This window comes from Giraffa tippelskirchi, chromosome 13, assembly GCF_054371585.1.
Source record: "Giraffa tippelskirchi isolate mGirTip1 chromosome 13, T2T-mGirTip1v1.2.pri, whole genome shotgun sequence".
Classification (NCBI taxonomy): Eukaryota; Metazoa; Chordata; class Mammalia; order Artiodactyla; family Giraffidae; genus Giraffa; species Giraffa tippelskirchi.
Genome location: NC_137287.1, coordinates 17,081,414 through 17,104,886, shown reverse-complemented (window position 1 = coordinate 17,104,886; position 23,473 = coordinate 17,081,414). Strand labels below are relative to the sequence as shown.

General features: G+C 47.7%; 2 protein-coding genes across 12 annotated transcripts in view; one reads left to right on the top strand and one right to left on the bottom strand.

Moving 5' to 3' along the window:
• GTF3C1 (general transcription factor IIIC subunit 1) overlaps positions 1–21,240 on the bottom strand; it is a 76,871-nt gene extending 55,631 nt beyond the window's left edge. For all 4 annotated transcript variants that reach the window (XR_014072323.1, XM_081553385.1, XM_081553387.1 and 1 more), the window contains exons 1-6: positions 20,964–21,240; positions 16,449–16,658; positions 13,613–13,789; positions 12,744–12,887; positions 8,063–8,159; positions 2,226–2,349 (exon numbers count right to left, since the gene is read on the bottom strand). Coding sequence is in view for 3 of the 4 variants with exons in the window: in XM_081553385.1 (XP_081409511.1) it covers positions 2,226–2,349; positions 8,063–8,159; positions 12,744–12,887; positions 13,613–13,789; positions 16,449–16,658; positions 20,964–21,184 (973 nt within the window). In the remaining variant the exon portion in view is untranslated. The remainder of the gene's footprint in view (positions 1–2,225; positions 2,350–8,062; positions 8,160–12,743; positions 12,888–13,612; positions 13,790–16,448; positions 16,659–20,963) is intronic.
• A 149-nt stretch (positions 21,241–21,389) lies between these two features.
• KATNIP (katanin interacting protein) overlaps positions 21,390–23,473 on the top strand; it is a 231,238-nt gene continuing 229,154 nt past the window's right edge. For 3 of the 8 annotated variants that reach the window (XM_081553378.1, XM_081553377.1, XM_081553384.1), the window contains exon 1: positions 21,390–21,472. In XM_081553378.1, coding sequence (XP_081409504.1) covers positions 21,466–21,472 — 7 coding nt within the window. In that variant the 5' untranslated portion in view covers positions 21,390–21,465. The remainder of the gene's footprint in view (positions 21,473–23,473) is intronic. The other 5 variants (XM_081553381.1, XM_081553380.1, XM_081553379.1 and 2 more) reach the window with 4 other exon arrangements.

Here is a 23,473-nt window from a genome sequence, read left to right as displayed (position 1 = left end):
TTTCATTATTTTCAACTGAACTCTTCTATTTCTATCCCTTTTGAGTTTCTGTTCTTCCTGGGGAGATTTTCTCAACTTTCTCTCCCTATCTTTCCTTCCACTAAATCTTTCATTGCAGTGTGCTGTGCTTAGTCGTTCAGTCATGTCCAACTCTTTGCAATCCCATTGCCTGTAGCCCATCATGCTTCTCTCTTCATGGGGATTTTCCAGGCAAGAATACTGGAGTGGGTTGCCATGTCCTCCTCCAGGGGATCTTCCTGACCCAAGGACCGAACCCAGGCCTCCCGTATTGCAGTAGTCATATTTATTTCCAAGAACTCTTTTTTATTTTCTGCATGTTCCTCCTTTATTTATAGCCTCCTGCTCTGGTTTCTTGGATGCAGTATCTTCTCTTCTCCCTTCGTTTTCCTCTGCTCCTCACTTTGCTTCTATTTCCTAGGTTAATTTGTGACTCTTACATTCATGTTAAGAGTTCTCAGATGCTTGATGAAACATTAAAATGCTGCATTAAAATATATTAAAAGACCTGTGTTTTGCAGGCTGGGGAGGAGGAAAGGGAAGAGAAAGCCAATGTGTGGATTTCCATGAAGGGTGAGCAGGCATGAGCTGGCTACTGTACTAGAAAACCCCTAAATTTCAGGATCTAGAAAACTTTTCCCTTGGACTGGTCAGTTTCTACAGAAAAGAATCCTCCAGCTGCTGGCCTCGGGGACTGTGTAAGCCTGGCTGCCAGTGTTCTAGGAGTCACGGGGGAATGCAGTGAGAACTCCTACCTCACAGTGTGTGGAGACTACACATCGCCTGTTATCAGCTCTGTACCCTGTCTCCGGCTGCGTCTCATGTCTGAGAGTCTCGAAAGCCTCCAGTGCATCTTCTCTTTTAAAAAACTTATTTACTTATGGCTGCACTGGGTCTTCAGTGCTTCCTGTGGGCTTTCTCTAGTTGCGGCAAGCAGGAGTTCCTCCTTGTTGTGGTGCACAGGCTTCGCTGCGGTGACTTCTCTTGCGGAGGTACACAGGCACCAGGGTTCGGGGGCTTAGTTGCTCCTCAGCATGTGGGATCTTCCCAATGTGTCACCTGGGTTGGCAGGTGGATGCTTAACCACTGGACCATCAGGAAGTCCCCAGTGCATCCTCTCTGGAGGTACGTCCAAGGAATGAGGATTCACTGGAGGTGCTAATGAGGAAAGACTGCTAAGCCACAAAGTCCAGATCTCTCTTTGTGGGAACCAGCTTGCTACCTGCTATACCAAGTAGGGGAGGGGACCTAGGGGGTGCAATGGCTCTTCATACACACTTAGCCCCATCCAAACTGCAGCTTTCAGAGGGCCCTGGTTTATTTCAGGTTTGAGGTTTCCATTCTTGGCTACTGTCCTGCACAGGCATTCAGCTTTCCAGTCTGCTTGGCCAGTTATCATTTATCCATCTGCCTCTGAGCACAAAAAAGCTGACAATCTCCTTGCTATCACGTCCTGTCTTATCCTCTTTGTACTTGGGTTTATTCCTTTTATATTCCTATGATCGCTAGGGGGGAGCTGGGATGAATGCAAATAAACACATCTATTCCTTCTGTCATCTTTTACTGAGAGATATGCCCCTCAACTTTTCAAATGACTTTCGTTAATCCAGAGGGTTAAATATTAAAATAGCATGGGATAAAAATCAAGAACAGAGAAAAAGTAAAGGACTAAAGAAGGTTTTTAAAGTTTCATAGTCCATTGTCCTCAGTTTAACTTTCTTAGAAGGTTCAAATCTCACCTGTGCCACTTTCTGATTGCTTAACTTCATGTATGTTACTTATCACCTCTTAAATTTAATTTTCTTACCTTTAAAATGGTGATGACACCTACCTTGCAGGGCTAGAAAATACGATCACGCAACACAGAGCAGGTACTTAAAAAATACCAGCTGAAGAATGAATAAGAGGGTTTAGATAAGAAGAAAAAGAGGAATTTGGTTTCTGGACACCAGGAATGGGAGATGTTGGAGGGACATCCATATAGACATGTTTGCTGAGAATGAGCACAGGTTTCATTCAGCAAACATTTCCTGAGTGCTTTATATACAGAAGGTCCTAAGACAGGCACTGAGGAATAAAAGAGTTGAAAAAATAACATGATGTCATTCCACTGCAGGGCAGAATGGGGTAAGAAGACAGGCTGGTGCTTAGAGGCGAGAAGTGAAAGCCGGCCCAGCAGCGCAATGAACAGCTGAGACTGCCTTTACCTTTCTTTGTCTTGCAAGGTCCACGTTCAGGGTGGATCTCTTTTAAGGGAAGAGGCACCACCTTGGCCAGCCCCGCGTTCAGCATGTACTGGTACAGACGCTTGAATGTCCTTTCGCACAGTCCCTGCAACATTTAAATGCGGTGGTTAGGTACGAGCAAGCTATGTGAACCTACCAGAGGGTCATGTAAATGAGCAAGTGGAGACCCAAGTTAACTGATGATCTTGAGTGAAGAAACACTGGGGGCACTAATGAGGACATACGGCTCAGCCACCTTGTCCCGGGAACAGAATGGGTCTGGAGCAGCACAGAGACCGTGCTACTTTTTGATGATGGAAGGGGGAAAGAGATTTGCCTGAAAAGATCCTGAAAGGATATACCTGAAAGGGGTGAGAACGAGGCAGTTGGGGGAAGCACTAGAAGATTTCCACCGTATACTTTTTTGTAAGTGTTTTGGTTTTTTAACCAAGTAAGTGTACTATTAATTTCTGGGGATGGGGGGGCCATGCCATGTAGCACGTAGGATCTTAGTTCCCTGACCAGGGATCAAACCCATGGCCCCTGCAGTGGAAGTGTGGAGTCTTAACCACTGGACCACCAGGGAAGCCCCTACTATTAAATTATTAATAGATATATACAGATATACACACAACTCCCACAGGCAGTGGAAGAGGAAAAAAAATTAAATTAAAAAACTTTTAGATTAAAAAAAGATAAAACCTTTAGGGACTTCCCTTGTGGTCCAGTGGAAAAACCAAAATAACCATATCTACTCCTAAAGCTGTCAGGGTTACCAAACAGCTGCCACCAGTGCAGGCCATGTGTTTCCATCTACATGCTTTTTTTTTTGAAGAAAGTAATTTACTTGCCAACATTGAAAAGTGAGAAATTTTATGTTAAAAAAAAATGGAAAAAAAAAACCCACAAAAGATTCTGGCTTCTCTCAGAAAACAGGATGTGGCAACAAGTCCTAGCTTGTGGTTCATCACAACAGTAGCCGGCGGGAGGTAAGGACCAGCTGCTCCTTCAAGACAGGCACGCTTGGCCCGGACGCCCCAGCCTTCTCCAGCCATCAGACCCTTTACATGGTGAGGCTGAAGGTCAGTTCCTGTTTATCACCCTTTTTGTGCTACTTTTCTCTCATGATAGCTAAGAGGAAAGTGAAAGATTTCTTGAATCCGTACTGATGTCAAGAAAAATTTTTTGTTGTTTTTGGCTGCACTGCATGGCTTCCAGGAATTCAGGTTCCCCTGGCCAGGAACGGAACATGGGCCACAGCAGCGAAAGCGCTGACTCCTAACCTCCAGGCCACCAGGGAACTCCCTCAAATAATTCATACCCACCCTCCAGGCCTCTACTACCATTTGATTTTGCCTCCTCTGGACCAGCGAGGCAGGTGATCACCTGAACCAAAGGAGGCGCTGCTAAGAGTGGTCTGCGGCGTCTCCCAGGTTTCCTTTTACACTCTGGGGGGAGAGAGAGAGCGCGTGGCCCAGGGCTGCTGCAGCCGCGTACATGTGATCAACTCTCAGATGAGCCTGGCTGCTCAGCAGCAGAACATATGGTCATCAAAGAAATACAGACGACTCACAGACAGTGCATTCAGCCCCCTGGCACGTAAATGGCACCTACCGTAAATCTAGCTGTGCCCCCAGCACCGTGGATAGACCCTGCAGACACCTATCCATCAAACCCTAGCCCTCTACATATGGCCCTGAGCCCTGGACCACCCTACAGGAGAGCTGCCAAGGAGGACTCCCATGACCTGCCCACAGGATGGAGGGTGGTGGAGTCCTTCCCTTACAGGGGGTTGCCGTGGAGGACTTGCACAATCTGCCCAGCTAAAGAGAGAAGTTAGCCTCCCTCCCACTCCCCCCGAAAGACAGCATCCATATTCACGGCATCCACCTCGTCTGGAGGCTAATTATTTACTAAATCCTGCTCAGCCTTCTCTGACCCCTATTTCCAGCTGTTGACTAGACATTATTACCAAGTCAAAGTCCCAGAAGATCTCCACACTCTATAAATCCTACAATCAAATTTGTCGTGAGACTTTGCTGGTGATCCAATGGCTAAGACTCCGTGCTTCCGTTGTAGGCAGGGGGTGAGGGTCTGATCCCAGGTCAGAGAACTAAGATCCCACCAGCCTTACAGTGTGTGTGGCGGGGTGGGGGTGGGGGGACAGAAAACCACTGTTCTATGCCTCGTCCTTGAGCAAACTCACTCCTCTTTCTGAACCGTTTACCTCAGTCATACACTCATTCAACAAACATGGGCTGAGCGTTCACATGTGCAGGGCCGTCCTCATGGTGGGTGGTTGGCCCACAGGGTCCCTCAAACTCTGGTCCATCCTAGGGAGGGGCTGTCACTCAAGCCAGACAACAGATTCCTTCTCCTTTGTCCCCCTCCCCCAGCACTCACACTCTAGCTTCAGTCCCTCACCAAGTCACCCACCCACCCTGAGGCCACAACACCCACCTCTGCACCCTGCCTCCAACCTCCCCTCTGCCCACCAGCTTATTTCCTAAACATTCTTCTTCTGGACTTCTTGGCGGCTCAGGTGGTGACGAGTCCACCTGCAATGCAGGAGACCTGGGTTCGATCCCTGAGTCAGGAAGATTCCCTGGAGTAGGAAATGGCAACCCATTCCAGTATTCTTGCTTGGAAAATCCCATGGGTAGAGGAGCCTGGTTGGCTCTAGTCCATTGAATCCCGGAGAGTCAGACATGACTGAGCACGCACGTACTTCTGTGTCATCTCTACTTAGAAACTGCCACCAGCAATTCCTCAGGCTTAAGGCTGAAACCCAACTCCTCAGCCTGCCACTCGAGACCTTCCTTATCTGGCCCCTACTTTCCTTTCCAGCCGCCTCTCTTACTACTCCCGAGGGGCACACTGCTGCCTGGCTGCCCCTGGGTCACTGCCAACCTCGGAAACCCCCAGCGTCTCCCACAGCCCCACACCTCTGCTCCAGCTGGTCTCCCTGTCCTCCTGCCCTCTTCATCTACAAAGCCCAGCGTAACTGGAACTCGCTCTACAAAGCATCTCCCAGCTCTCCTTTCATGGAGCTCAGACACATCCTTCCAAGGAACAGTCTGGCCTGAGTGTGTGGTCACGTCAGTCTCTCCAATTAGATGGCTCCACGACAGCCTGAGACTGTCACCCTCGTTAATTTTTGTCACTGTGCTGCGGAATGCAGTTCTGACTCCAAGTGGACACTCAATGAAGTATTTGTTGAGGGTTTCCCTGGTGCGTCAGTGGTGAAGAATCCGCCTGCCAATGCAGGTTTGATCCCTGCTCTGCAAAGATCCCACGTGCTGCGGAGCAACTAAGCCCCTGAGCCACAACGACTGAGCCCACTCTCTAGGGCCTGCTGGCTGAAACAAGAGAAGCAGCTAGAGGAGCCCCTGCTTGCCATAACTAGAGCAAAGAAAGCTCAGCAACAAAGACCCAGCACAGCCAAAAATAAATAAATTAAAAAGAGTATTTGTTGAATGAATGAATAAATACATGAATAAATAATGTCCTATGTCAATCAAATTCTGTCACTTAGCTCTTCCCCAGTGCCGACCTGAGACCAGACCCACCCCCTCTCTCCACCCTCAAGTGACTCCATAGGGCAGAGGGTATCAATCTCCAGTGTCCATATGGGCTGGACAGGCAATAGAAAGAATAAAGTGGGCAGATATTTCTTCGCTGAACGTGTAGGAGTTTCCTTATTCTTGACTAGGGTCTCTCAGGAAGAGGCCTTGTCAGTTTACCTTTTATTCCTCAATTTGCACAGATACTCAGATACTGAGAAATACTTCCTCCTCCTCAACAGCAGTGCTCACAGAGAGACAAATGGCACTGCCTAGGTGCCTGAGGGCTGACAGGAGGTAAGGGGCCTGGGGTCGGGGTGGAGGGGCCGGCAGCAGGGCACTGGCCAGCTAACAGCCAGCTCCATACAACTGCTGTTACGAGAGACCGCAGGCCCAGGCTGGCCAGAGCCTCTGATATTTCAAGAGAAGCTGGTAACTTAGATTTTGATGCAAATCTCATTTCTTAAAAGACCCTACTGCTACGCCAAAGTTCTTCTTAACAATGTGTAGGCCAGATCTGACCTACGAGCCTTGGTTCATAATCTTTGCCTTTTTATTTTTTGGCTTCATTGTGTGGCTTATAGGATGTTAGTTCCGCAACCAGGGATTGAACCCAGACCCTCGGCAGTGAGAGCACGGTGTCCTAACCACTGACCCATCAGGGAAGCCCCATAACTTCTGCTTCAAAGAGACTTGGGCATGTGATGCATTGAGCCGTAGAGGAGACAGGTCTCCCCTCTCTCTGCACAGTGAGATCAGAAAGCAGAGCCTCCCCAGGGCAGCACAGGTGAGGAGTTAGGATCTTCCTGGAGGCTATTATCAGACTGCATGCTCTTCTGGGGACTAATTACTATGACCCTGCAAACCTCAATTTTAGGTCCTACCGTTCCACCTGCAGGGCAATCTTATTTTCCTCCCTTTTCCAGTGTCAGCTCTTTCCTAACTTCTACCAAAGAGCACTCACTTCAGACAGGAAGCAGTAGCCCCCAACCCTGGTGCTTTCTCCCCTCACTCTCTCTTCATCACTGCCTCGGTTCCTGGGCCCAGAGATGAAGCAGGTCCGCCCATAACTGCTTTTTTCCCTGTGTCATATCACCTCTTCTCAGTACAGTCACTCCGCTATTTCAGTATAAAACTGGAAACAGGGGACTTCCCTGGTGGTCCAGCCACTAAGACTGAGCTCCCGATGCAGGGGGCCCTGGTCAGGAACTAGAGTCAATGTGGTGCAGCTAAGAAATTGCAAGCCACAACTAAAGGTCCCTCAAGCTGAAACTGAGATCCAGCTCGGCCAAGAAACAGAGCAAACAAACAAACAAACAAACAAATCTTAGAAAAAAACAAAAAAAACAAAACCTGAAACAGGAGGAAAGGGAGCAGGGCACAAACTTTAAAAGAATGACACAGCCCAGGGACATGACACAGACTGATTAGAACCAAATTAAGTCCAAGATGGTGGACAAGTGGACTTCCACTAGACCTTGAGCCTCAGCGTGTGCCCATCATCACACATCACCAAGCTAAATGACACACCCAAGGGTGCTATGACAGTTCTGAGGCCCAACAGCAAAGGCCAAAAAGTGGGCGGTGGCCCAATTCCTGGAAATCCCCATCCCTTCCCCTGAAATAGTTGGAATAATCCTCCTACTCATTAGCCTATGAAACTACCCAGCCCATAAAAACCAACGACACCACATTCCTGGGCTGCTCTGACTTTGGGGATGGCCCACACTCTATCTGTGGAGTGTGTTCCTCTTTAAGTAAATCCACTTCTTACCTATCACTTTGTCTCTCACTGAATTATTTCTACGATGAGACATCAAGAAGCTGAGCTTCAAGTCCTGAGATCAGCTTTGTGAGCTCAGCTAAAGGACCGTGGGTTCAAGTCCCAATCTGAGTTACACGGTTATAAAACCAATGGGAAGAAACTTACAAGCCTGATTATGAAATGAACTGATTATGAAAGTAAATCTTAGTGCCCAGATTCACCGCTCCACAGGAACTTTTATAGCTGGACTTGGCACAAACCCCAGCGGAAAACCAAGGCCACCCAAGAGTGGGAGGGGTTTAAATGAAAGACTGAGCCCTTTTCCATTTTGTATAAACCAAAGGAAAACCCTGCTTGTTTCACGAGGGCCTGGGGGTGGTCAAGTCCGTAATAGAGCTCTTGATTGCAATGCACGGAGCCTTCATTTGACAAAGATGCCACCTGGGATACGGACACATTCAGCCCTGCACGAGGGCGGCCCGGCAACTCACCAGTTCCTCCCTCAGCTTTCCCAGGGTCTCAGTCCGGTTATTCCGTGCACTTAGTAGAGTTGAAAGCTTCTCCATGAGGATGTCGTATTTGCTCCTCCTGTGAGAAACACAAACACTTCATTTTTTTAGACCTATTAGTAATGACTGCCTATTTTTTAAAAGATGTCTAGGTTTACATGACAACCTATCAAACTACAAACCCTTGGTCTTCAGTCTCAGGGAACAACTCCTGTCCTTTACAGCAGGAAGACTGGGGGGTCTGAGTGGTTCGGTCACATGGCCAAGGTCACCTAACTAGCAGCAGCATACAGACTGCACTCTGTGGCTAAAACTTTCAGGAAATGATTGTTTAAAATGCTTACATCTTTTGATCATACTGAAGAATTTCTTTAATTTAAAACAGAGAAAAACTGGTTTGGGAAGTTTTATCTGTGGTCTGTGCTTTCCCTCAATGGGTCTTACAGATGCTAAGAAAAAGATTAGAATAATCATGGTTAACAGTAAATAAACTTATAAGGAAAGATACTTTTTCCAAGAAGGTAGAAATCTTTTAAACCAGGACTTATGTCAAATGAATAAAGAAATCTTTAGATGGTTATTAAAAATGGGATAAATAAGATGGACATTTATGTGATTAAAACACAGGGTTTTGATATTACACTTCCTAAGGTTAAATGCAACATCAAAAAAGGATGTCCCCACTGGTCCTCAACATTAAAAGTCAAATAAGTCATTCTATTTACCCCAGTTTAAATATGTACAAAATTATATAAGTATAAATATAAATATAAATTTGGGCTTCCCTGGTGGCCCAGTGGTAAAGAATCTGCCTGCCAATGCAGCAGATGTAGGTTTGATCCCTGGGTTGGGAAGATCCCCTGAAGAAGGAAATGGGAACGCACTCCAGTATTCTTGCCTGGGAAATCCCACGGACAGAGGAGCCTGGTGGGCTACAGTCCATGGGGTTGCAAAAGAGTCGGACACGACTTAGTGACTAAACAACAACAACAAATAAATATAAATTATATAAAGCGAGGGCTTTCCTTGTGGCTCAGCTGGTAAAGAATCCGCCTGCAATGTGGGAGACCTGGGTTCGATCCCTGTGTTGGGAAGATCCCCTGGAGAAAGGAATGGCTACCAACTCCAGTATTCTGGCTTGGAAAATTCCATGGACTATTTAGTCCATGGGGTCACAAAGAGTTGGACACGACTGAGCAGCCTTCCCTTTCACATATAAAGGGAACAAAAAAATTTACACTGAGATAGCCAACCAGCAACTATTTGGGCCAAAGGGCCCGAGTTCCTTGGCCCAACCTCACTCTAGGGATTCCAGAGCCCTTTATATAAATTGATAAAATGGACAGGGAATAAAAGAAGGTAAGAAAAACTTCTGAAACTCCTCCTGTAAGATCAAACCTTATTGATTAAATGCTAATGAAGACCAAAGTTAAAAGGTATCAAAGTAGACAGAATTGAGATGAAAGTGTATAAAATTGGTATATTTAACTGGGCTTTATTTAAGATGGTTACATCTCTTTTAGTTATATTGAGGGGTAGACGTGTTTCATTGGGGAATGTGTTCCCTGTGTTGTATTATAAGACCAGGTATATATCAATAAATGTACCCCTCAGGAAATATTAACTGAACCGTTAAAGGAAACCAATAGGGTTACCTGAGCCATACAAATAAGTAAAAACTGGAAACTAACATTCAAGGGCTAATAAAAATAAAAATGGTGATTTTGCTCTGGGTTTAACTTGTAAACTCAGAAGATCTTTGCTAAATGCCTGATACAAACCTTTGGAGGCATGATAAATTCTAAGTTTTAGAACATAGAACTCCTAAACTTCAGTTTACTTATTGTCTCACTGAAACATAAAGTCAGACAAATCAATCTTCCAGAATCATTTAGGTGACAGACCTGCTCTTTAGGGGATGAAAAGTAACTGTCTTTCTCTTGCAAATCTCTACAAACCAGAAATGTTAAGTATGGGTCATAAGGACCTGAGACTTAGCCTAATTAATTAGGTCAATCAGGCAAGACCTGAAACCAAGAAAAAAAAAAAAAAAAGAAAGTGGCAGTTTTAAATCCAAGAGAAAAAAAAAAAAGACAGAAAGTGGCTGTTTTAAAATTCAAACCGCAGGGAATGCTCCCTCAGCCAAATTTTACAAATAGTAAAGCCTTAGTCATCTGAGCAAGCCACTTTAATGTATTCCGACTGTTCTTTGTAAACCAGTAAGTTTATATTGTCCCCTGGGTTGGGAAGATCCCTTGAGTAGGAACAGGCAACCAGCTCTAGTATTCTTGCCTGGAAAATTCCACCGACAGAGGAACCTGGCGGGCTACAGTCCATGGTATCACAAAGAGTCGGATCTGACTGAGCAACTGCGCGCACACACACACACAAGTTTACACTGCAATACCTGACTCATAAAGGAGTGTTTTTTTTAAGTGAAGTCATGAGATCTCCAGTTTTGCCTGTTTTATACCATATGTCTGTGTACACATTATACATGAGATATTCCTACCTCTGGAAAGTATTATCAACACTGAATTTACACACCATATGATATCACTTACATGTGGAATCTAAAATATGGCACAAACAAACCTATCTACAGAACAGAAACACACAGACAGAGAACAGACTTGTGGTTACTGAGGGGGAGGGGACGGGAGAAGAGAAGGCACCAAGAATTTGGGATAAGCAGATGTAAACTACTGTATACAGGGCAGATAAACAATAAGCTCCTAATGCATAGCACAGGGAACTATACTCAACACCCTGTGATAAACCATAATGGAAAAGAATATAAAAAAACAATGTCTATATGTGCATAACTGAGTAACTTGGCTGTACAGTAGAGACTGGCACAACACTGTAAATAACTATACTTCCATTGGAAAAAAACTGAATTAATAAAGAGCTCTATTCAATTTAAAAGCAAGAGCTTACAAATTAAAGAAAAGAAACTGGCCAAAATGACTTTCAGGTTTCACGTGAACTGGGAAATATTCAATATTAAGTTGCTAGTTGGTATTCAAGTTTAAGTTTGTTGATCTAATCATGTCTTTTTCATTTGTTTGTGGGTTGTTCCTTTTCAGGGGGGGAGGGGTATGCTGGCATTTGAGGTCCTAGCTCTCAACCAGGGAAAACCAGATATGCCAAGTTAAGGAATTAAGCGCTTTTCTTTGTGTGGGAAGACGCGAGAGCCAGGGCTTACTGAAATCATTCTTTTGATGAGCACCTCAGCTATCTGGGCCTGAGTCCTGTGTTCTCACATCCTGAGTTTCCTCAGAGCTCACCAGCTCATGCAGGATGGATGTAACTGTTGATGACTGTGACATCCTTGCTTACTGATACAGCAGGAAATAATTCCATTTTTCACGCCCTTTGTTGCAAAACTTCTATATAACCCGGTTCCCCTCACCTCATCTCCTCAGAGCAGTTCTCTCAGGGTTGCTTGAGATGCTGCCTTTGGGGCTGAAAGTCCTACAAATTCCCACAGAATAAAATATAATCCTCAGCTTTGAGGTTGTATTTTTTGAGTCAACAATGCCGTAAAGTTTTAGGAAGCATCTATTTATACATTTCCTTATAAATCAGATGGTAAGAGAGGATAGGGATGATTTCATAAAGAAGTTCAGCTTTTTTAAAATTCAGGCACAAAATATGAACCCAGGTGTCCTTCACTGAAATACAGTGCTCTGTGTATTAACCAGGACCTATCTCTGATTCTGCTCTCACTTCACTGGTGTGAAGGACCTTCCCTTCCTTTGCATTTTTAATGTGAAGTGGAGGTCATAATAAATGCTCACAAGCTAATGGCCACCACAGAAAGCTATTAAAGGAGCCCAGGGCTCCTCAGCTGTGGGGAACAGGGAGAGAATGAGGGGTTTGGGGGGAGGGGGGCGTGCTGGGAGAGGGGCGGAGAGAAAGATGCTGTCATGCCACTGGGGAAGGTGAACTTGGCTTTCACTACCCACAGGTCTAGCAGCAGGGAGAGCAAATGTATGGGATCGGGAGACTTGTTTATTTGTCCTGCCTTTCCATGAATGAAAGAATACAAAGGCACAGATATTCACTGCTTAGGAACGAGCACCAAGCTGTGCCAGGGCCTCTCTACAGAAGAGAAAAACAGGTTCCATGAGGTCAAGTGACTGCGCCCAAGTCAGGAGCAAAGATTTAAATACAGATCTTGACTTAAGCCCCTTGTTCTCTCTTCTACCCACAGAATTCTGTCGCCATAACAAATCAAATTTGACTTATCGGCTTTTAGTTTTACCCTCCCCCTAAATTTCACCAAAACGTTAACAGTCCCTACTGCTGGGCTGTTGGGGGAGAGGTATTTCTTCCCCCTTCTTTTCTATATAATTTCCAGATTTTCTAAATAAGCATGGCTTATTTGCATAATCAGAAACAGATGGAAAATATCTTTTTCCTAAAAGCTAGTCATATTTGATTTCGCCTCTAGGATTTTTTTTTCTTCTTTTCTTCGTTGGCTGCACTTCAAGGCACAGAACTTCCAGACCAGGCATTGAACCCGCACCCCCTGCAGGGGAAGCCAGATTCTTTACCAGTGGACCACCAGGGAAGTCCTGCCTCTAGGATTTTTAAAGGCACAAGACACCAGGCTGAAACACAGAGGTAAGGAAGCAGTCTGGAGTTTACACTGTACCTGTCCATGTGAAACCGGTTCAGGAGGAGGAGGATGGAGTGCTGCTGGGCCCCAGTGGGTAATCGGATCACATGGGACTGCATCGTAATCAGCCCGTTTTTGTTCAAAATTTTCCTGTGATAGTGGAGCTTCCCAGCGTCAACCCTGGAGGAGAGGAAGAGAGCAGTCATTTTGCTTTGCTGGTTGCTTTCACCCCACAATGCAGAGGACGTGAATACCAGAGACACATCCCCACATCCTCCCCCATCCAGTCAACCTAAGAGAACGGTTGCTATGTGACAATGGCCATGGAAAGCGACCCAACCGAAGGCACACTTCAGACGCCCAGGAGAGGTGGATGGGGAGACAGGGTGGGAGTACTGTGTGCAGAGGACTGAGGAATGGAGTGGGAAGGGATGGCTGGGTTAGCAAGGAGCTGATCAGACAAGACATGGATATCTAATCATGTAGCAGCCAATAACTAGGGTGACCACGCATTCTGGTTTGCCAGATGGGCTCAAATTATGCCCACTGCCTCGGCATTCCTTCTGGTCAGCTCCACCTTCCACTCTCAAAATATCTAGTTTGAACAATAAATTCTTTGGTCACCCTAGGGTCTCTCTTTTCCTATTTTTGGCTGTGCCATGCAGTATGCTGAATCTGAGTCCCCTGACCAGGGATTGAACCGGTGGCCCTTGCAATGGAAGGGCAGGGTCTTAACCACTGGACCACCATGGAAGTCCCCTCTTTTCTTTTTTTTTTCCCAGGGTCTCTTCAATGAGAAGGCACCATGCCTCCAACCACCACACATGCTGGGACTGCCCAGGTGGCAGGGCCTGATGGTCAGGGAGCCCTGACATTTAGGGCAGAGAAGCAAGGCATCCTCTTACTTGAAAGCAGTGCTGTGGAGGTCTCGCTGGAGCTCCCCCTGCCACCGGGACCGGCCTAACCGCTCCAAGATGCAGTAGGAGAAGTCCGGGAGCTTCAAGTCGGGGTCACCCTCAAAGCCGATCAAGGCCCGGTACCGCATGTCCTGGGAGGCAACGATGATCAGTTTCTTCCCCCACCTGCAAACCAGAAGCCATCGAGGGAAAAAAATCACTTTAATTTTTTTAAGAAAATCAAAATGTGTAAAAGCAGAACCTTAGTGAACATGGTTTCCTGCTTCTGCTCAGAGGTTCACAATCCCCAGTTAAGCAGGTTTCCATCCTTAGAACCACAAGAGTGTTCAGGGGGAACAGAGCCAGTCTCACCATTTCCTTGCTCGGGCCCCTCCCAGTCCTGCCAGGGCCCTGGGGCCCAAACCCAGACTCCCCACCAGAGCCTGGAACCTCCTACACACCCCTACTGCCTGGCTCCACACCCACAATGGCCCCACTGGTCCTCTGCCCAGCTCCTCTGCCCACCTCATCCTTAGGCCACTGACTCTCATCCTTTAGATCACTGCTCAGACACCTCAATTCTCCATAAAAATGCTAACCAGAGGCCATCCCAACCTCTGACCTTCTCTGGACTCATCACACACCTGGCACTCTCAGAAATGGCCACATTTTGGGGGCACATGTTCCTGTCATAAGCACCCTAAGTTGGGGGGGGAGGGTGTCATCTGGGTCCCCAGGACATCCTCAGTGTCTTGATGGTTACAGGAGGGCCTCTGTAACCATCTATTAAGTGAACGAACTCACCTCCTGAACTGGGCGGAGAAAACAAGAGTCAAGAACAGTGCCCCGTGTGACGGGTGGACCTGCCATTCTGGAGAGCAGACCTGGGACAAACCATTAGCTCCTCCTACTGTCTGGGTGTGTGAAAAATAATGCCTGCAGAAGAGGTTGAGCCCCTGTCCTAGCAAGGCGCTTCGAGAATGGCTTGGGATACAGACTTCTCTGCTGAAGCCGAACAGTCCCCGACGCTGAAGACAAAGAGACTCCGCCCTGGGGCCTCACCTGCTGACTTATTAATAAATGGCTGTCTTGGGCAGACTGTCTTGGGTCCCAGCCCTGCCGCAGAGATCCCACGAGGGTGTGCTGGCAGAGAAGCCATCCTTTTCACTCCTTGGCATCGAGACACACCAGCTGGAGGAGCTCCTTCTCCCAGGGGAGTAAGTCACTAAGGGTCTGCATGAGAGCCCATGGGCTCCCAAGCCCTCCCATCTACAGGCAGCATCTACCCCTCCCAGCCTGTGGTTTACAGATGCCTGATCCTAAGGCCTGTCTTCACTCACATCACTCAGCCTGACAGTTCCTCCTTCTGCTCTCCTCCCACCGCCAAAAAACAGATGATTCCACTGCTCCTACTGAGCAGGCAAAAAGTAAAAAGCTGAGGTTGTTGATGTTTTCATTTAACTGCAGTTTCCTTCGCCTTGCTTGTGACCCAGTTAGTCTTCCGTACGGTCCATCTCTAAAGAGTGTTAGGCAGTGAATACACATGATGGACAATACAGTCTTCTTTCTGGGACTGCACATCATAAACTTACGACCTGTGTTCTCGAAACAGGTTCATTAAGTTAAACTGGAAGAGCTCAGCTGAGAAAAGTTTGAAAACAGGGACGCTGACTCGCTGCTTTAAAAATGTATTCAGGGTGGTTTATCCCTGTCCTGTGGGAACGCCAACCTTTCCCAGTAGCTGACTCTAGGACTCCTGCCCGAGGCCTGATTTGCTGACTGTGGTCATCAAATTATCCAACACTGATTAAATGCCATGCAAAGAACCAGCAATGCCAAGATAAATAAAAAATGGCATCTGCCTTTGTGGAGCTCACAGTCTACTGAAGAGAAAGACAAGAAAAGAATCACTTACAAGGGGATGCGGTAACTGAGATTGAGATTATGAAATGACATGTACAGGGAGCCCCCAGTTAGGGCCTACGTGTGTGAAGAGAGCTTGTGGGCCGTCACCAGGGAGAGCTCTCAAAGGGGGGGGGGGGTTCCTGAGGAGCCAGGAAGCCCGGTGGGGCAGGGTCAGGAAGCAGGCACTGCAAAGCTGCAGGAGGGGAGGGGGGATCCAGAGGGACAGAGAGCAAGGGTGGCTGTTTCTTAGAAGCTTGGCTCCAGAGACAGAGTCATAGTTACAGGGGATCCGAGGTGGGGAGAGGGTCTTGTTTTAAGATGAACAAATCACAGTGTCAGGCTGGGGAGAAAGCAGTGTGTCAATAGGGAAAAGCTGAAAATAAAGGAGAAAGATGAGCCAGCTGACGGAGGCGGGAAAGAGCATGAGGTTCTGAGGAGAAAGGGAGGAAGAGACATCACCGGCTGAGACCGGGTCCGGTTTCCGTCTCCTCTGAGGTGAGGGAGGAGGGAAATAGGGGGGCAAGTCTGCAAGCTGAGGAAGAAGGTGGCAGCAAGGTGAGTTCACACTGGAAGCTTCTCCCTGTTCCATCAAGTAGGAAGGGAGGTGGGGATGGGGCGAGGGGCTTGGGAAATTGGGACCCTGACTGAAGACTCAGAAAAGGACTGCTCACTAGGCAACAAAGGACGCAACCTGGACACAAAGGGAAGAGAAAGGCAGCCTTCCCCACCCCCACCCCAGCCCGAGCAAGATAAAAGCCCCAAAAGAAGCGGAATGATGAAGGCAGAGGGCCGGCTTAGTCAGGGCAGGGTGGACTTAGTCAGGGCAGGGTGGATGCACTCTGAGAATACCAGGGCTGCACCCTGTCCTGGCACACTGACCACACACCCCGACTTAAAGCAGGAAGATGCCCACCAGTCTCCCACAGTGCAAACGAGTTACCTGCCAAAGGCTTCCACCATCGTGCAGCGGGGCTGTAACATCTTGGTCCTGATGTCGTTGGTAATGTTCTTCCTCTCCTTGAAGTACCGGCATGAGCCCTGGATGCCATCTTTGTTCTCTAAGATCATGTGAATGGGGTAGACATCCTCCAGAGGGACCGGGTCCCTCCTGGACTCCACAATGCCCGTTTCCAAATCAATTTCTTCATACCTAAGGCGGGGAGTGCACAAACATCGAACCGCAGCTCAGCCTCAGAAGAAGTAACACGTGCTGCGTGTGTTCTGATAATCTCCGGCCGAGGCTGGGGAGAGGGAGTAAGAGCCGCGGGTCTCCCTGCCTCCCTAACGCAGGACGTCTTGACAAGCACCGTCCCTGAGCCTCCATCCCAGACAACACAGATCTTCCCAGGAGCCTCCACGTTCACCCCTGAGGATGAATGCTGAAATCGGAACCACCTTCCTGGCCCCACCACCTTCCTTGCCTTTCCTTTTCCCTGCAAATCCTGTGTCGGGTTTCCAAACCATCAAGTTTGGACTTAATGACTCAAGGCTTCACTACTTGGAGATGTCACCTTTCCATCTCTTTACCCCTCTTTTACTTTCACCCGTTTTTATGGTTTTCAGTTATCACTTGGCATGTTAACAATTCTCACCATCAAATCCTCAGCCCTGTTTCTTGCCCTCAAACACTAATCCTGTTTTCAACTGTCATGTTTGATGAGATCAAAACCGAATTTATAACTGCCACTTCCCACCTCCAACAAAGCCCCTCCTTGGTACCATTTTCTCCCAGTGGCCTCTCATCAATGCCATGGAGACATTTTGAGTCATGCTTCTTTTATCCAGTCAGCTAGTTTGTCAAGTTTTCCTTCGGAATCCTGCTCACATCCTGCACCTGTCAAATCCCATCTATGTTTGTCAGCGCTTTTCCTTCTTGCCCTCTCTGTAACCTCTGCACTACTTAACCCTCCATTCTCAAATCGCACCTTCTTAATTCAGACCATTCTGGCCCGCTGTCCTCTGGCTCTCCAGTCACATCTTCCCAGGCTTCTTTTGAAGGCTCCTGGGCCTTCTTCCACCCCAGAGCCATGTCTTAAGGCTTCCAACCACACTACACTCTCTCCCAGGGAGGGTCCTGGCCAAGAGCTTCCATTACCAACAGGGGTGACTCCACATGCCCAGCTCAGTCCCTCTCTCTGACCTGCTGACCCTCCCACAAAGCTAGATGTTGACCATCCAGAATCTCCACTTGATAACCCACAGGAACCTCGAACCCAGTGTGTTCCAAGGTACGTTCAGCACATTCCCCACCTCCCCCCAGGTTCAGCCTCCTTGCTCCACTTCTGTGGTCTCCATTACAGCAAAGGGTAGCAGTCATCAATTTCAACAGGGAAGAGCAAAACCTGGATCTGTTTCTTTTATTTAACCTTTGCCATTCTTTGCTTTTGTTAATATAATCACTAAAAGGATGCTGTCAATAGCTGTAAGCAAACATAATGGCCTGCCTCAGGGGAACCTGGCCCCGGCTGCACTAATGGTAAACTGACTTGCCTCTATTCAGCTCACAGGGACACACATTCGGACTCTGCTCACCTGTCAATGGCTGCAGAAAAGATATTAGCACAGCTTTTTCCTCTGCTGGCCCAGCCAAGAGATATTTTGCAAGATTCCAGTATTCTTGCCTGGAAAATCCCAGGGATAGAGGGGCCTGGCAGGTTACAGTCCATGGGGTCACAAGAGTCGGACACGACTTAGCAACTAAACAACTACTTTTCATGCTGGCTCAACCAAGAGGTATTCTGCAAGACTAATGGCCTTTCAGGGGATTCCCAGGTGGCTCAGAGGTAAAGAATCCAACAGCCAAGTAGGAAACACAGGTTCAATCTCTGGGTTGGAAAGATGCCCTGGAGGAGGAAATGGCAACCCACTCCTACCTGGGAATCCCATGGACTGAGAGGCCTGGTGGGCTACAGTCCATGGAGTCGCAAAAGAGTTGCACATGACTTAGTGGACAGCAACAACAATGGCCTTTTAACTTTTTTGCCTCACCTCCTCCACCCTCAACAGAAACTGGCATTCAGACTCCCATAAGACAGTACTCAAGAGCGCTAGCCTGCCATCTTCATGGATGCTCAGTCTTCCGAATAAAATTGCTATTTCTTGCCTCAATATCTTTTCTCCAGATTATTGACCTGTCGTACACTGTGGTGCTGAAGACTCTTGAGAGTCCCTTGGACAGGAAGGAGATCAAACCAGTAAATCCTAAAGGAGATCAGTCCTGAATATTCATTGGAAGGACTGATGACGAAGCTGAAGCTCCAATACTTTGGCCACCTGATGTGAAGAGCTGACTCAATGGAAAAGACCCTGATGCTGGGAAAGATTGAGGGTACAAGGAGAAGGGGACAACAGAGGATGAGATGGTTGGATGGCATTACCAACACAATAGACATGAGTTTGAGCAAAGTGCAGGAGATAGTGAAGGACAGGGAAGCCTGGTGTGCTGCAGTCCATGGGGTCACGAAGAGTCGGATATGACTGAGCAACTGAACAACGAATAACACACTCAGATGCCCAAAAGTCAGGAACCGGATGGCATCATCCTCCAGACATACTTTTCTTTATACCCCATACCCAACCAGTCACCAACTCCTCCAGATTCTTCTGCCTCATGTCTGATTCCATCAGCTTCTCCTCTTCATTCTCACATCCCCATGGAAAGCCAAACCTTGACTGCTGGTTCATGAGTGGATTACTACAGATTTCTCAACTTCACTCTTTGCCCCTAGTCTGACCCTCCCTTTGGTGCTTTAGGCTTTAAATGGATTAGTCCAGTCCAATTGGTAAGGGCAGGCTGGATTCTGAACCAAGACTTCCTGGATTCAGCTTCTGGGTTCTGCCCCTGCTAGGAGATGACTCTCTCTGTGTCTCAGTCTTCTTTCTCTTGAAGGAGATGGGGATATGAATATCCAACTTTGTTTTAAAATTAAATAACTTAGTATATTTAACGGAGAAGGCAATGGCACCCCACTCCAGTACTCTTGCCTGGAAAATCCCATGGACGGAGGAGCCTGGTAGGCTGCAGTCCAAGGGGGCTCTGGGAGTCGGACATGACTGAAGGACTTCACTTTCACTTTTCACTTTCATGCATTGGAGAAGGAAATGGCAACCCACTCCAGTGTTCTTGCCTGGAGAATCCCGGGGACGGGGAAGCCTGGTCGGCTGCTGTCTATGGGGTCGCACAGAGTCAGACACGACTGATGTGACTTAGCAGCAGCAGCAGCAGTATATTTAAGGATCTTAGAACAGTCCCTGCTTACAATAACCATATACATAAATGTCAACTATTATTCCTCATTCACTACTTCCAGTTCTATACTTCAACCAAACTTATTTCTCTTCCTTTAGAAAAATTCTGCCAACTGGCTACCTAAATCCAACCTTTAATCTTGTCTTACACAGTATTCCCTCTGGAAACCTCTCCTAACCATCAAAACAAAAAGAAAAAAACCCCACAGCTTTGGGAAACTAATCAACACCCAGTCAGTTACAGTGTCCATAACTTTAGATGGGTGACTTAATTTCTCTCCATCACTCAGCTTCCTCTGCTGCAAAATGGGGAAGATAGCTGGGAATTCCCTAGCAGTCCAGTGGTTAGGACTCAGTGCTGGATGGGGAACTAAGATCCCGCAAGCCACACGCTGGAGCCAAAAAATAAAAAAAATAAAAAAATGGGGAAGAAAAGTGCACCTTCCTCATAGGGTCACTGCAAGAATAAAGTGGGTTCAATCTCCTGAAACAACAGGAACAAGATATTGCCTACACCAAGTTATGTGTTTGTGCTCAGTCGCTCAGTCGTGTCTGACTCTTTTGTGACCCCATGGACCGTAGGCCGCCAAGCTCCTCTGTCCATGGAATTTTCCAGGCAAGAAGACTGGAGTGGGGTGCCATTTCCTACTCCAGGGGATCTTCCTGACCCAGGGATCAAACCTGCGTTGCCTGCTTGGCAGGGGGATTCTTCACCACTGCATCACCTGGGAAGCCCACAGCACCAAGTCATAAGGAGCAACAAATAAATGTTAGGTATCATTATTGTTGTTGCTGGTGTTGCTAAACTTGCTCTCTAACAGCACTGAATGAATGCTCCATAAAGGTCTGTTGGTTTCAACTGGTCTCCAGCCTTGATCTGAACAGCCTTACTGCTTCAATCCTAAGCTCCACTTCAAAGAAAATACTCTTTAAAACCCAAAGCATATCCTCCCAGTCCTGCTCACCATCACCCCAAACGCACACGAACATAATGTAACATCACAAGGCGACCCCCCAACTCCATCAGACGCCTGGGCCCTGCCAGGCCGAAGACCCCTAATCAGCCTTACTCTGCGCCCCCCATCAGGCTCCGGGTCTTCCTTCCGCTCCACTCCTTTCTCTCCCCTCTCGTAAGAACCTGGCCGCCTCCCAGCTCCACCAGACCCCGAGCTCTGCCCTCTCCCGCCCGCAGGGCCAGGCCGCTGACCGGTCTTGGAGCTGGAGGTCTGGTCGTTCCCGAGGCTCCTCGTAGAAGCTGATGCCCGGGTTCGTGGCAAGGGCCCGCCACAAAAACTCCTGCGTGTAGGGCTCCAAGGGAAGCGGGAAGGGCGGCACTCGCGTTTCCAGACGGCTCCAAAGCGCGGGAAGGCACAGGCCATCAAGCCCCTCCAGGGCCACCTCGTCCAACAACGACTCCAGCGCGTCCATTGCTACTTCAGTTAGCTGCACCCGGGGCGTCTGCGTACCACGCCGCCAAGGGCCCCGGTCCAGAGCGCCTGCGCACAACGACTGGCAGCCAGGGAGGCGGGGCGGACCCGGGAGCCGGAGGAGGAGTTCCAGATCGAGATCTTAACGTCACTCCCTTTGGGGGCGGGTTCATTCCGTGGAGCTCCACCGCTATTGGTCCGGAACTCCGCAGTAACCAGGGGAACTGCAAACAGTGTAGAGGCCGCTTCCGGTTCGAGCTCCCGGAACCGCCGCCTCTAGGGATGGACGGTGAGTGTCCGTGGGCCCCTCCGGGAGGTCGGGCAGTTACTCTCCCATTCCTCCTGAGGGCCCTCCGGGCAGAATCCTAGGCCACAGACCCCTGGATCATCACTGCCTGACCCAAGGGAGTCGCCGTCAGAGGGAAAGGGAACCTAAGTGGTCCGGGATGGGAAGAGGAGGCTGGGGGGAGTGGTCAGTGATTTGGTCAGTGTACTGCCTGTGGTTGTGTTGGGACCCGGTACTGGCCGGGGCATCAGAGAAGGGGTTTAGGGTGGGAAAAAAAAAACCCAAATAGAGGTCTGAGGGGGTGGGTCTTGTGTGTCATGGGTGTGGAACTATGGAATATAGGCGTTAATGGGGGTAAGCGTTTACAAGGGTAGTGCCATCATCAGCTATTCGGGATGGGAGTCGGGGGAGACTAGGGAATACTCTCTGTGCTTTGATGTTAATGATACTGTTCCGTGCCAAGAACTCTGTAAATGTTGTCAAGTAGCTCGATAAGCTTCATAAATCTTTTGAGTGTTATCCCATTTTACAAATGAGGACACAGGCTCAGAGAAGTTGAAGTATCTTGCCCCAAATCAAAGTCATCAAGTGGCAGAGTGAGAAAGGGACCCAGGCGCTGGCTCTGGAGCTGAATTAGGGAGTTAGAGATATGGAAGGAATTTTAGAAGCCCTTCATTCCAGAAGTTGCAAATACAGGTACTTGCAGGGGCAAGTCTAATGGGCTGGTTTGGGCTGTGATTAAAAGTCAATTTATTTTCTGAAGGAGAAGCTTCTCACTCATCTCAAAGCAATTATTTTCCTGGGGGTGCTTCTCAAAATGCTGCGATGGCCAATCATTCTGAAGGCCAGATGCAGCCTGTGGGCCATCATTTGGGGATCCTCAATAAGAATCATGGCTTCCCTGGTGGCTCAGATGGTAAAGAATCTGCCTGCAATGCAGGAGACCGGAGTTCTATCCCTAGATCAGGAAGATCCCCTGGAGTAGGAAATGGCAACCCACTCCAGTATTCTTGCCTGGGAAATCACATAGAGGAGCCTGGTGAGCTACAGTCCATTGGGTCACAAAGAGTCGGACAGGACTGAGCAACTAACACTTTCACTTTCAATAAGAATCATAGAATTCTATGATTCTAAAAATAGGCTACCCTGATATCTCATCTTATCAATGGGAAGACTAAAGTTTAGAGAGACTGGTAGGGTCTACTAGAATCCAGTAATTTTTCCCACTACACCACTGTCCCTCACTTCTGGGAGTTTGTTCCTTTGTGATATCTCCCTAATACAGTGTGGAAAAAAATTTTAATTGAACAATCTGTTTTACACTTCAAAGACATCTTTGCCCTTTGGACTTTAGAGGTACTGTAAAATGTCATTCACCAGTTTGCCCAGTGGAAAGGTCCATGTTAATATTGCTACACAACATCAAAACTCAGATCTTCTTTTTACTTAGGATGCCTTTATGCTCTTACCTCAAAAGACCTTTGTGTGTATTATGTCTGTGATATTGACCATATCAGAACTGAAAGTTGAGAAAATCCTACATTTATCATGTATCAATTCATTTAAAAGTAATAATAAGTGAATTACTTCTGAATATAATACTTTTAATGAAAAGAAGCTATATTTCCCACCAAAAAGATCAGCAGAAAATGTGGTATTGTTTTGCTGCTGCTGCTGCTAAATCGCTTCAGTCGTGTCAGACTCTTTGCGACCCCATAGACGGCAGCCCACCAGGCTCCACTGTCCCTGGGATTCTCCAGGCAAGAATACTGGAGTGGGTTGCCATTTCCTTCTCCAGTGCATGAAAAGGAAAAGTGAAAGTGAAGTCGCTCTGTCGTGTCCGACTCTTAGCGACCCCATGGACTGTAGCCTACCAGACTCCTCCGTCCATGGGATTTTCCAGGCAAGAGTACTGGAGTGGGATGCCATACAACGGTATTGTTTTACATTTTCTTAAATCTCTTTAATACCTGGGTTAATAGGAAATAGCTAGACTCATTTCTA